General features: G+C 32.3%; 3 protein-coding genes across 5 annotated transcripts in view; 1 reads left to right on the forward strand and 2 right to left on the reverse strand.

The window, feature by feature from the left end:
* Positions 1-598: 598 nt before the first annotated feature.
* On the reverse strand, positions 599-4,297 carry LOC126856871 (mRNA cap guanine-N7 methyltransferase). The gene is made up of 8 exons (XM_050605792.1): positions 3,946-4,297; positions 3,230-3,398; positions 2,955-3,159; positions 2,367-2,626; positions 2,085-2,266; positions 1,467-1,679; positions 1,024-1,232; positions 599-911 (listed from the first exon to the last, which is right to left on the reverse strand). Exons 1-8 carry the CDS (start codon positions 3,999-4,001, stop codon positions 832-834), a joined length of 1,374 nt encoding a protein of 457 aa, XP_050461749.1. The 5' UTR covers positions 4,002-4,297; the 3' UTR covers positions 599-831.
* A 938-nt stretch (positions 4,298-5,235) lies between these two features.
* Positions 5,236-11,258, forward strand: LOC126856737 (eukaryotic translation initiation factor 3 subunit B). Its single transcript, XM_050605536.1, has 11 exons — positions 5,236-5,468; positions 6,736-6,934; positions 7,040-7,352; positions 7,616-7,972; positions 8,095-8,237; positions 8,348-8,483; positions 8,636-8,831; positions 8,974-9,154; positions 9,284-9,524; positions 9,731-9,839; positions 9,997-11,258. The coding sequence occupies exons 1-11, from the start codon at positions 5,333-5,335 to the stop codon at positions 10,095-10,097; spliced, it is 2,112 nt and encodes a 703-aa protein (XP_050461493.1). The 5' UTR covers positions 5,236-5,332; the 3' UTR covers positions 10,098-11,258.
* LOC126856739 (CDP-diacylglycerol--glycerol-3-phosphate 3-phosphatidyltransferase, mitochondrial) overlaps positions 10,721-12,462 on the reverse strand; it is a 4,534-nt gene continuing 2,792 nt past the window's right edge. For 2 of the 3 annotated variants that reach the window (XM_050605537.1, XM_050605539.1), the window contains exons 6-8: positions 12,400-12,462; positions 11,963-12,172; positions 11,363-11,565 (exon numbers count right to left, since the gene is read on the reverse strand). The exon at positions 12,400-12,462 is cut by the window's right edge and continues 162 nt beyond it. In XM_050605537.1, the coding sequence (XP_050461494.1) occupies positions 11,363-11,565; positions 11,963-12,172; positions 12,400-12,462 (476 nt within the window). Of the gene's footprint in view, positions 10,862-11,362; positions 11,566-11,962; positions 12,173-12,399 lie in introns of those variants that run through there. The other variant, XM_050605538.1, reaches the window with a different exon arrangement.

The following is a 12,462-nucleotide window of genomic DNA, read 5'->3' on the forward strand; positions in this document are numbered from 1 at the left end:
TCTATATGTTACGTGAACTATAGATTTTCAGGCGCGATCTATGCGCTCAATGCGTGAAACGGAACGCATTCAAAGATGTACATATATTCGATAATTTTCAAAATATTGGCGCGAAAAAATTACATCTATCTTTTCTTCTTTTTCATCTATATAATTCGGACAATAAATTTGGATAAACTTACACATAATTTTATACAGCAATTATTTTTGAGAAATATGAATCAAGAGATTTTTTTTTCAAATAGCCATTTTTATAAGTTATTCTTTATAGCGTGAATAAGATACATAAGATGGATAATATTACTAAATCTATATAAATAATATGATAAAGTTTGATAACAGACAGAAATATATGGGATACGTCGCGAGTTGATAATTGTGTAAAAAGCTGCTTGCTTAGAAAATTAATGTTACGGAACAAAAATATTCAGAATCTTATAGAGATTGTATTTACAAATTATATATTTCAATTAATTATATTTTTCATATATAAGAGGGAGGGTTCGAATTGTACTTATTATTATGTCATTCGTGTAATACTAAAAAATTTCCTGTATTTCTCTTAAAAGAATGGAATTTTAATATAAATGAAAAAAAGTTGTTTTTATTGTTTCAATGATTTAATTTTTAATATTTTTAACGAGATTTTTACACGATTGTCCGTTTCTATCAAACGCAACTACCGTTTTACAAGTATCACACGGATGATGTTGTATAATAAGCCATAGAGTAAGCTGTAGTAACAAAGTTTTTTTTTTGTAATGTAAAAAATCAATATCAATCGATAAAATCGTTCTTTTATCGCTGCAGTCTATCTAAAACTTCGACGATTTACAACTTTACATACTCTGGTTTTCCCTCGCTGTTCCAGATAGTCTTCATTTTTCGAAATGCAAAGATTGCATATAATGCTGTAGAAAAAAAAGGAAAAATATTTTTGTTAAGAAATCTTAAAGTCGGATTAATCCGAATTTTTTTTTCTTATTGTTATCATTTTTATTTTGATTTAATTTTTATACTAACAAGTGACTTCCCACTCCGATTGCGAGAGAGTGCCGATTTTACGATGATTAGCAGGCAAGTTCTGCATATATCGAACAGCGTGTTGATAATCTTGCTCTGGATCGCCAAGCAAAGGTGCTTCATGATATGGTGGATAAGTTTCCAATGCTTGCATGTTTCCTAAAAGGGACCTGCCCTCGTCTTTAAAACGTTCATAATACTCGTCAAATCTGAAAACAGAAAAAAAAAGATTTTAATATATTAATTTAAACTGAAAATTGCATTAATCCATTTTTAAATATATATATTAACGCAAACTTAAATTGATTTGAATAAATCATAAAAAATGGAATAAAAGTCGATTTCTGAAATAAATATTTATTAATATAGACGGGCGATTGTTAGATTTAAATGAAAAGAAAATGTACATTCTCTCGTTTTCTCTCTCTCTCTCTCTCACTCACCTTTCAAACGCTATTAACTCAAGACCATATTTTGAAGCCAATTTGCACAGTGTGGGTAGGTGCACCAGAAACTCTGGACAATCAACCACGCCATCCAGGTGGAAATTATATTTGGCACCAAAAAGTGGTGGTCTTGTTTTGTCCTCGCATATAAATTCAACGCTATATACATCATTGCCGAATTTATTACCATCGCATTTTTGCCATCTAGAACTATATTACAAAATAAGGAAAATATATGAGCGTACATTTCTCTTTTGCATGTAAAAGATGTCATCTTTCATATATGAAAAAAAAAAAATATATATATGCAATTGAATATATATATATATATATTTTAGTAGAGAAAAAAATAACAAACTGAAAATTTAATTCAAAATTATAAGATTCTATAATATATAATTTGGTCTAAAAAAAATTTGATGATATTAAATTACATTTTATTGTAATTTTTATAATTGTGCAATTTCATTATAATTACAAAATTATAATAAACAATGTATCTTATATTTTGATGTGTTAAGATTTAAGAAAAAAAGAAAAAAAAAAAAATAGTAATAATCACAATAGAAATAGATGTTTACAAAAGAAAAAAAAAAAAGAAAGAGAAAAACATACACTAGATCATACGCATCTGGAATGGTTCCGATAAAATAGCCACCAGGCTTGAGACTCTCGCCAGCGTTTCGAAGCATGCATTCCGCTTGCGATAGAGACTCAAAGCTGTAGTGAAACGCAAATTGGCAACTGACAAAGTCGAGCTGCATACTAGGATCAGCAAACTTTTCTCTCAAACGAACCTGCAACAAACCTGATTAACCAAATTCCATTGACAAGTGCATTTCTTGCTACATAAAATTGCAAATAGTATGATTTAAGATGAAAATATATATCTTCTACCTTTGTACAATCAGCTGTTATAAATTCTGCAGTAAAAATGGGAGCAAAACCTCTATCTTTAGAACCTTTCCTATTTACTATGTCATTGTACCGTTGTTGACATTGTTCCAATGATACTTGCGCTATATCCGTGCAGATCAGATGCGAAATGTTAGCCTTTTTCCATTTGAAAAGATCTCCCCCCTTTCCACAGCACATATCCAACACTCTTAGCGAAGCACCAAAACTCTTACCTTGCCTCAACTTAACTACATATTCATCTATGATAAATAATTTAACAATCAGTTTATTATGTAGCACAAGTACATAACATTAGCTTAATAATAGTTGATAAAATATCAAAAGATTGACAAGATTATCAAATCATAGAGAGCCAATATAATTTAATATAATTTAGATAAGAAATAACAACTTAAGTTTAGTATTTTTTGAGACATTTAAAAGAAATCAAAGTGGATTTTTAATTTCAATGTTCACAATTGTAATTATATAATAACAATTGTGTTTAGGCTCTTTCTCATTGATTCTCATTTTACTATTGAAAGTGATTTAATATCATTGAATTAAAAATTAAAGATTAATACTTACGTATAAGCATGCTTTTAATCCAGTTGTTAAAATTTCTCATGTATACAATACGACTTTGATTTCTGTACGATAGTCCCTTCTCTTCCAACAGGTTGTAATGATCAGCTACTAAAGCTGTATTATCAACAATTTTGTTTATATTAGATCTATCACTGCTTTTTTCATTATTTCCAGATGTTGTCAAATCTGAAGGAACACTTGCGCTCTGTAATAGGAAAGATATTAACATTTTTAGCATTCGTATCATAAATGTATATCGTTTCAAAAAAACTCACAGCAGATACAATATCTTCGTCAATATCATGCTTGGCTACTTTGGATATATATTCGCAATCAGACGACAATTTGTACTTCCTACTCTGAGGACTCTCCAAATCTATATTTTTGTCTGTTTCTGACGAGATATCTACCTTTGTCGTAGTGGCACAGAACTTTTCTGTGTCGCTAAAAAAATAAAAAAAAACAACTATTTTCTACTTTATTCCTTTTCATTAAACAATGTTACTTCTTCCAAACTTGAAATAAAAAAACTAGTATACATACGTTGTACAAATGTGAGAATAATTAGTAGTTTTATAAAAAAAATTATTCATCTAAATTCTACATCTATTCTTGAGACTACAAAAATATATTAATTTGATATTAAGGATATTAATCAGTAATTTTATAAAAAAAAAAATCTGTTTATCATAAAATTGATATAATTTCACGTTTCATGTTAAACATGAGGAAAAGAAAGAAAGAATATAGAAAAGTTTAATACTATAAAATTGGAGAATTAATTACATATGTGTGTGAGAAAAAAATGTTATTATTAATATTAATATTAAATATAGCATATACATATATATGCACATGATGTTGAACATGATGGGTAGGAGGGGTGGGGAGGGGAGGTGTGTGTGGTGAGAGAGAGAGAGAGAGAGAGACTGTGGTGTGTGTGTGTGTGTGAGAGAGAGAGAGAGAATATAGGATGAGATATATAAAAGACCTTTTATGTTGCTTTTCTTCAGTTTTTCCCTTAGTTTCCACGTGAAGCGCCGACATGTCGACAGTTCAATATATAAATAGTAAATAGAAAGATATGTATTATATAAAACGAAAAATTATTAGAATGTCAAAAAAGCAAGAAACACTTTCGTATCATTCCTATGCACTCCAAACTTGAGAACGCGCAAGAACACGAGAAACGTAAAGTCTCATATCGACAACGAAGAGTTTATTGTTATTACTCGTCACTCGTTACAACTCACAAGACAAATTCGTTATACACAGTTGACACAATCGTATATGCATGTACATTCACAGACTTACGCCACGAAAAGCGTCACCTGTAATTGAAAATTACTGATATAATATTGGTAGCATTGAAAATTACTGATTCTATTTTCGTTTCATGTCTACTGCGCGTCAATGATTTGTTTACTGAAGTAAGGGAAATACACCAATAGGCCACGGAGTGGAAGTATATCCATGGCTCCATTGGTGTACTTTTGTACACCAATGATTTTTGGGCAGCGTGGTTCATGTAACTTTTCCCTAGGGCGGAAATGTGAAACCATAGAACTATGGCTGCGGTCGGGAAGATGCTAGAAATGCTTCGAAGCATTTGATTGATCAATTAGGACAAAAAGAGCAAAGATTTCTTTATTCCGATTGATTAATGTGATGCTTCGAAGCATTTCTAGCGTCCCGACCGCAGCCTATATATCATAGGGTTTGTTCGTTTTAGCTGAACTGGCTACACTAGTTCAGAGTTTATCTTTTTCTTTCCAATATGGGGAGAAAAAGATAAACTCTTAATTAGTGCAGCCAGTTCAGATAAAACGAACAGACCCATATTGGAATGTGCATAACTTCACTGTTCATTGGCAGCCATGATTGTAGTCGAATTGCGACGATATGTCCTTGTCCAACTAATGGCATTTTCGAACGGTTAATCCAACCCAGATCAATTAATCACTATATTTTATTATGAATGCAAGTCTTTTATTGGCAGAATCAATGCAATACTTCTATTAATGACATCATTGCATTGACTCTGCCAATAAAAGATTTGAATTTGGAATAAATATAGTGATTAATTGAATAAATCCGGGTTAGATTAACCCTATTTGAAAACGCCATATATTGGCTTCTAGGGAAACACAGTTACACGATTGCCTAGTTCTTTTTTCTTTTCTTTTTCTTATATCGTAAGGCAAGCAAGAGTCAGCTGCCATTTTTGTTGCGGTACGAGGTATGGCGCCAACGCGGGACGCAGGGCGCGGGGCGCAAGCGCAGACGCAGGCACGATACGAGATACCAGAACGGATTACGGATGAGGATGAGGTATCATCGGTGAGCAACGAACAACGGTATGCTCAGAGGTTTCCAAGATGGCGAAGAAAACTCTGGCAGAGAAAGCGGCACAAAACGAAGAGACTGTTAAAGGCAACGACGATCCAATGAACGACGATGAGGAGCCCAATTTCAGCGATCCCGAAGGTTTCGTAGATGATATTACCGATGAAGGTGAGCGTCTTGTTATCTTTTTCCTCGTCGATAGATTCAAGGCGATGACACGTCTGCACTTGTCGCCCGCATTGCGCTGCAAGCATGGCGAATCTTTCATTTCAAATGTACATACAGCATTTGCGATTTAATCTTCAGAAATCGCTCGCTATCTTTTCTGATGAGCCACTACTAATTTCGAACAAACTCTTCCGTATGTCGAATGACGGGGATAACATTGCTCATTTTCACATACGCTGATTGCCGATGAAACTTAACCTATAAACATTTTGGAGAAAATATATAGTTTAAAACAAATAATAATTGTAAATCTACATCTAAATATGTAAATATGCTGAGTAACTTTCTTGGTTTGGAGAAATTTTTACAAAAAAAAAATTTTGTATTTCTTATTTTATACGCAATGTATCTGTTTTGATAATTAATAATTTTAGTTCAAAAACGACCCCGCATCATTCTTATGGGAAAATATGGGCTTTCGATGGATTTGACTAATTTTTGGATATGTTGTAGTTCTCGTCATTCTGAACAAATGTCTCAATTTGTGATCGAGATTTAACGTTAAATCTCGATCTTTCAGAGCTTGTAGCGCGGAAACGGCTCATAGGATCAAGTTGTGTCCATTTGTTCAGAATGACGAGAATTACAACATATCCAAAAATTAGCCAAATCCACCGAAAGCCATTTTCCCATAAGAATGGTGCGGAGTCCTTTGAACGATACATTAAATTCAGCTTATAGAATACATCTTTTTTACTTAGAGGTCATTGAGCTCCCAATTATCCTATCTCTTGAAGGAGCAAACGTCGATTACTATTTAAAATAAGTCTATAAAGTGTTCTTATATAATTAATTAAAGACATGTTACATTATGGACAGGCATATGAGAAGTAATTACAGAAGTGATAACATGTGGTACATATGATAAAGTCTATTTGCATATTAAAATAAAAATAATTTTTCACAAAGTATTTCAACTATAGTCGAATAATTTGGCAACATCGGTATGGAACAGAGAGATGGAGAGAGCAGTCAAAGCGTAATTAATTAATTACTCTATCAATATTATTTATACAATTCATAAATTACATAGCCATTAATAAATATCTTGGAGAAGTTGCTCAATTAGTATCCTTAGAATTATCATTAGCTTAAATAAAAATGCAATCTTTTTGCAAAGTATTTTAAATATATTTTTTTGTATTCTTATATTATATTATAGAAGGAAGTTTTTTACAATGATAAAACTTTTGTCATGAACTTGTAGAATTGCTTGGTGATATCTTGAAGCAGAAACCATCGGAAACAGATGGGGTAGAATCTGTGATTGTCGTGGATAATGTACCTCGAGTAGAACCTGATAAATTGGAGAAACTTCAGTCTGTTATTAACAAAGTGCTAGGAAAATTTGGTACAATTGTCAACCAGCACTATCCGATGAATGAAAACGACGGCAAGACTAAAGGGTTAGTTCAAATTGGTCAAAATTGGAAAAAAAAAATTGCAAAAAGAGAAAAGCTCTTTTTTAAAAAAATATTTTATGATTATAATTTTTTGTTTTTCCTTGACAGATACATTTTTCTGGAATACAACAATCATCTGAATGCTCTGTCGGCGGTCAAATCTACCAACAATTACAAGATCGACAAATCGCATACATTTAAGGTCAATCTTTTCACAGACTTCAAAAAATATGAGGATATCCCTGAAAACTGGGAACCACCGAAAGCTCAGCCTTTTAAATCTGCTAGCGACTTGCACTACCATCTGCTGGAACCGGATGCTTACGATCAATTTTGTGTTCTTTGTGGCAATGGGACGGGTGTATCAGTGCAAATCTGGCAAAACTCTGCACCAGAGCCTACTTTACTTGAAGAACGCAATGTGAGTAATTTTATTTTTAAGATAAAGAAAAAATATAAAATAATAAGTAAATATTCTGATGAATATCTGTCTCTTTTCAGTACTTTATTTCTAAACATATATCATAATTTTCATTTGCTGTTTATCTAATGTATATAATTGTAATATTAGTTTAACATATAAAAAATATTATACCTATGATATTTTGATATTATAGACTTCAACAATTAAATCTGTTACGACATAATAATCAATATCCAAATTACTTTATTCTGATTTTTCAGCGCTGGACAGAGACATATGTAAAATGGTCGCCACTGGGCACGTATCTAGCAACGTTTCACAAGCTGGGAGTCGCACTATGGGGTGGGCCGCAATTCACCCAGCAGGCCAGATTCAGCCAGCGAGGCGTCGAGTGCATTGATTTTTCGCCCGGCGAACGTTATCTGGTCACTTACACCCCGCGTACCGATCTCGGACAAGACCAGAAGCGTTTGGTGATCTGGGATATTCTGTCGGGCCAAGAGAAACGATCCTTCTTTCCCGATGGATCTTCCGTCTGGCCGATCTTTCGCTGGTCGCACGATGATAAATATTTAGCGCGCATGGGAGAAGATGTTCTTAGTGTTTACGAGACTCCAGTGAGTATTTATTATAATAATGGTTCAACACATCTTTTGAATGTAGTTTACACAGCATTTTTAATTCTGATTATTGCTTCGAATTTGTTATTTAATTGCTGCTATTGTCATATTTTTTTTAGTCATTTGGTCTCTTGGATAAGAAGAGCATCAAGATACCAGGGATCAGAGATTTCAGTTGGTCTCCAACGGACAATATTCTCGCTTATTGGGTTCCAGAGGACAAGGATGTCCCGGCTAGAGTAACTTTGCTCGAAATCCCCAAGTGAGTCTTTAGTCTTAATTATTGATTTAAACTAATTATTGATTTGAATTAATTATTGAATTAATTTATTTTGAGAGTGATTTTTCATCAAATATTTTTCAAACTTTCAGTCGTAATGAAATAAGAAATAAGAATCTGTTCAATGTGGCCGACTGCAAGATCTTTTGGCAAAAGTCTGGTGATTATCTGTGCGTAAAAGTTGATCGCTTTGCCAAGCGCAAGGAAAAAACGGAACAAAAATATACGGTAAATCTTAATATAAATATTTTCAGCACATGCTGAAATAGTTTTAATTAATGTATTTCAGAGCAAGAAAAAAAATTCTTTGAATTTTATATCTTAAGAAATATCTTTTGATGATTATTGCTAGCAAAAATCATTCGTATTTCGCGTTACAGGGTATGTCGTACAACTTTGAAATCTTCCACATGAGAGAGAAACAGATTCCTGTAGATAGCGTGGAAATAAAGGAACCGATTCATGCTTTTGCGTGGGAGCCGATCGGCAGCAAATTTGCCATCATCCATGGGGAAATACCAAGCGTGAATGTTAGTTTTTACGAAGTGCGATACGGTCATCAGCCTGCCCTTCTCAGTAAGTGAATATGTAATAGAATCTCCATTATTCTTTACTCATTACTCTTTTTATTCGATTGAATTTGCTAGTCTTTATTTTCATCAATTTCAGTCCAATATTTATTATATTTAAATCATATTTTTAATGTCCTTCCTGACAGAGAGATTAGAGAAGAAAGCTTGTAATCACTTATTTTGGTCGCCGTCGGGTCAGTTTATCGTCCTAGCTGGCCTCACAACGATGGCTGGCGCTTTGGAATTTATTGATACCAACGATTTTACCATCATGAACTCCACTGATCATTATCAAACTTCAGACGTGGAATGGGATCCTACTGGCAGGTAGATTCAAAAGATAATATCAGAACAATTTGCATAGTATACACAGTATAAGAAAAATGAATAAAATGGAAATATACATTTTATTTATTAAGATATTGATTTATCAATTTTTATCGTGATTAATTTCAGATACGTCGTCACGGCAGTGTCCAGTTGGAAGACCAGCGTTGACAATGGCTATTGGATATGGACGTTCCAAGGCCGTATTTTAAAGAGAGTTAATTTGAACGCATTTAACCAACTACTATGGCGACCGCGGCCACCAACTCTTCTCACCGCAGAGCAGATCAAGGAGATCAAAAAGAACTTAAAGAAGTATTCGGCGCAATTCGAGAGCAAAGATCGCATGCGATTGACACGCGCTTCAAAGGTATATCTAATCTTTAAATTATATTATCCACTTTCAGATAGTGTATGTATATTAATAATAATAATTAAAAATAATTTATTTTTTATGAAGTATAATTGTAAAGTATATAGTTGTGTATGTGGGGTATGTAGAAATATCAACTCCTTTTCGAAAGTTTCAACAGATTTCTAGATAGTGATTTATTCAACAATTGATCATTTTTGTAGGAATTGATTGAGAAGCGTTGTTTGTTGATGAAGGCTTTTGAAGAATATCGTACGAAACGTATTGAAGAATGGAATAATCAGAAGAAACGTCGTCTTGAATTACGTTGCAGTAAGTATATATTAAAAATAATATTAGGCCCTTTCCAACATTATATAAATGATTATAGACGCCTTTGTGAAATAAAATTGTATATTATTGCGCTGAAAATAATATTCTTCCAAAAAGATTTGAGATTAATCGTTGAACCTATGTGTACGTTTTTTAGATATCGACACTGACGAGCTGGATTCCGATTCGAAAAATGTAGAAGAGGAAGTCGTGGAATTTTTCGTCAAAGAAGAAACATTTGTGATCGACGATAAATAAAATTTCGCTGGATAACTGTTAATTACCGCGCGCTGATTGCTGATCTTGGAAATCTCTACAAAACAGTGATCGGTTTCCATCTACAAAGTGTCGCAATATTAATCGTCGTCGTTGTCACCATCATCATCAATAATTGCAATTGTATCATTGCAATTATCTTGATCTGTGAACCATGAGTGGGTTCAACAGACAATCATTCTTGTACTATTACTACTGTATCCGGATTAAAGTCGCTTTCGCGTGTTCAACGTTACGCAAAAAGCGACGACACCGTAATAATATTAAATTCTATCACATCCCTTATAGGATAGCCAACGAGGAAATAATTGCGTTATCAAATTTACAGCTTGCTCTGTCTGTTATTAACTTACAAAAATAAAATGCTAATTTATCCCCTGGAGACAATTCATTTTTTAATCTTGTACATATAAAATTTAGATAATAAAAAATTCTAAGATTCCATCTAGAATCGTTTATCAGAGATCATCAGATCACTTTAATTTTCACAAAGGTTTTATTACATTATAATAAAGAATTTTACAACTGGAGCTTTTATATAAAACAATCTCTTAGAATTTCAAACACTATATTACATTGGTCAGAAAATTTGTTCGGATTTTTTGCAATAATTAAAATTGCAAAATTAAATATTAAAATGTAGCTTTAATTAAGAGAACGTATATAGCACTTTCTTACATAATTCCAAACTATTTTCATGATAGCTGGATTACTTCTGGCATGTTTGGTCATTCACAGCATCACATCTGTATATTACACAAATCATTTTTTGGACTTGCATCACATTTTTATCTTTCTGATAATAAAAGTACATGAGAGACGAAAACAAAGCTTCCTCTATGAGGAAGCAAAATGCACTTTTAAATGTCCCATTTATAAATTAATACTGCTAATATTATTCAATATGTACGATTATTTTAAATATCCTATAAGATGTCATCTCAGAATCGTATTTAAGTTACGAATGACGATTATAAAATTTGCTTCAAGTTTATTGGCAAAATTTGAACGAGTTTTTCGACCAATTCAATAGAAACAGCAAATTTCAAAGGACGATAAAATAAAAAAAGAATAAAAGTTTGCATGGACAATCTTGTGTAAATAAAATATGAATTAATTTGAACTTCATAAGAAGCATATTAATGTGGGATTTTTTACTTATATTGTGCAACAATATTACAGCTAAAGTTAAATAAATTTAAAATGCGTAATTTGCCTTCTTACGAGAAAAGACAAGCATTTTCATTTCAAAAATAATAACGAAAGAAAAGTACAACTGCACACACCCAGGCTGGTGGTACTCTGTCCTGCTGCAAGAAGGTCTTCCTTATGGCAGGCTTAGCACATGAGAATAATTGTGCCTGTTCCTTGTGCAGTGCATCCTGCAACTTCTCATTCTTCGTCACTATGGCTATCTGCGTTTCAAGGTCCCTGTTAACTGATCTGTAACCTAAATCATCCTTTATTTTTTATATTTTTTTTATACTTTATTTAATATATACATGACTCTATAACATTTGAAATATTGAGAAGAAAATTATTTAATGTAATTTTTCTCCTAATTATTGTACTATTGATCACATTAACGCGCGCGCGACATCTATAATATAAAGAGTACATCTCCAAATATATTTTTTAAATAAAATTATTTTGCGTCTATAATTTTTCATTCAAAGACGATCGTAAATCACATATAAAAAAATTTTAACAAAAACTTTTCAAAATTTGTTTTTTTGTTTTTAAAGAAAACCATTTTACAGTAAGCTGAAAAAAAGGTTGCAATGCTTTTTATTGGTGACATCTCAGTATCTGAGATTAGAACTTAAGATAATAAAAATTTTCTTTACCAAAGTTTGATGAGCCTATGAGAGTCAATGATGGCTTTCGCTGATCCGGCAAAGTGTACCAGAGACCTTTGGCATGGTAAGTCCATCCTGGTTTGATAAACTCCCATAATGTTATTCTGCTCTGCTGATCCATTTTTTCGCATAAATCATAAAAAGATTCCTCTATTTTAGTGTACGCCGCCGGAATTCCTCCAGCAATTCCTTTAGCATCTTGAAGAGAGAGGAAAATACTATAAGTAATTGCAACGAATAATTGTTATAACAATATTTATGAACTTTTTGAAAAGAAAAAATAAATTATAATCCCATTAAAAAAATGCTATACAAAAGAAATGCATCTTTTATAAGTCCTAATTTATAGTATTATATAATTTAAAGTTTCAGATAATTTATATCAATATCTCAATTAACAAAAAAAAAAATTAATAATTACATACTGAAAAAACCGTTGGCAGTCGGATGTGCTGTCAAAAGATGACACGTTGCTTGGCAATCTCTAA

The sequence above is a fragment of the Cataglyphis hispanica genome, chromosome 19 (genome assembly GCF_021464435.1).
Source record: "Cataglyphis hispanica isolate Lineage 1 chromosome 19, ULB_Chis1_1.0, whole genome shotgun sequence".
NCBI classification, from domain to species: Eukaryota; Metazoa; Arthropoda; class Insecta; order Hymenoptera; family Formicidae; genus Cataglyphis; species Cataglyphis hispanica.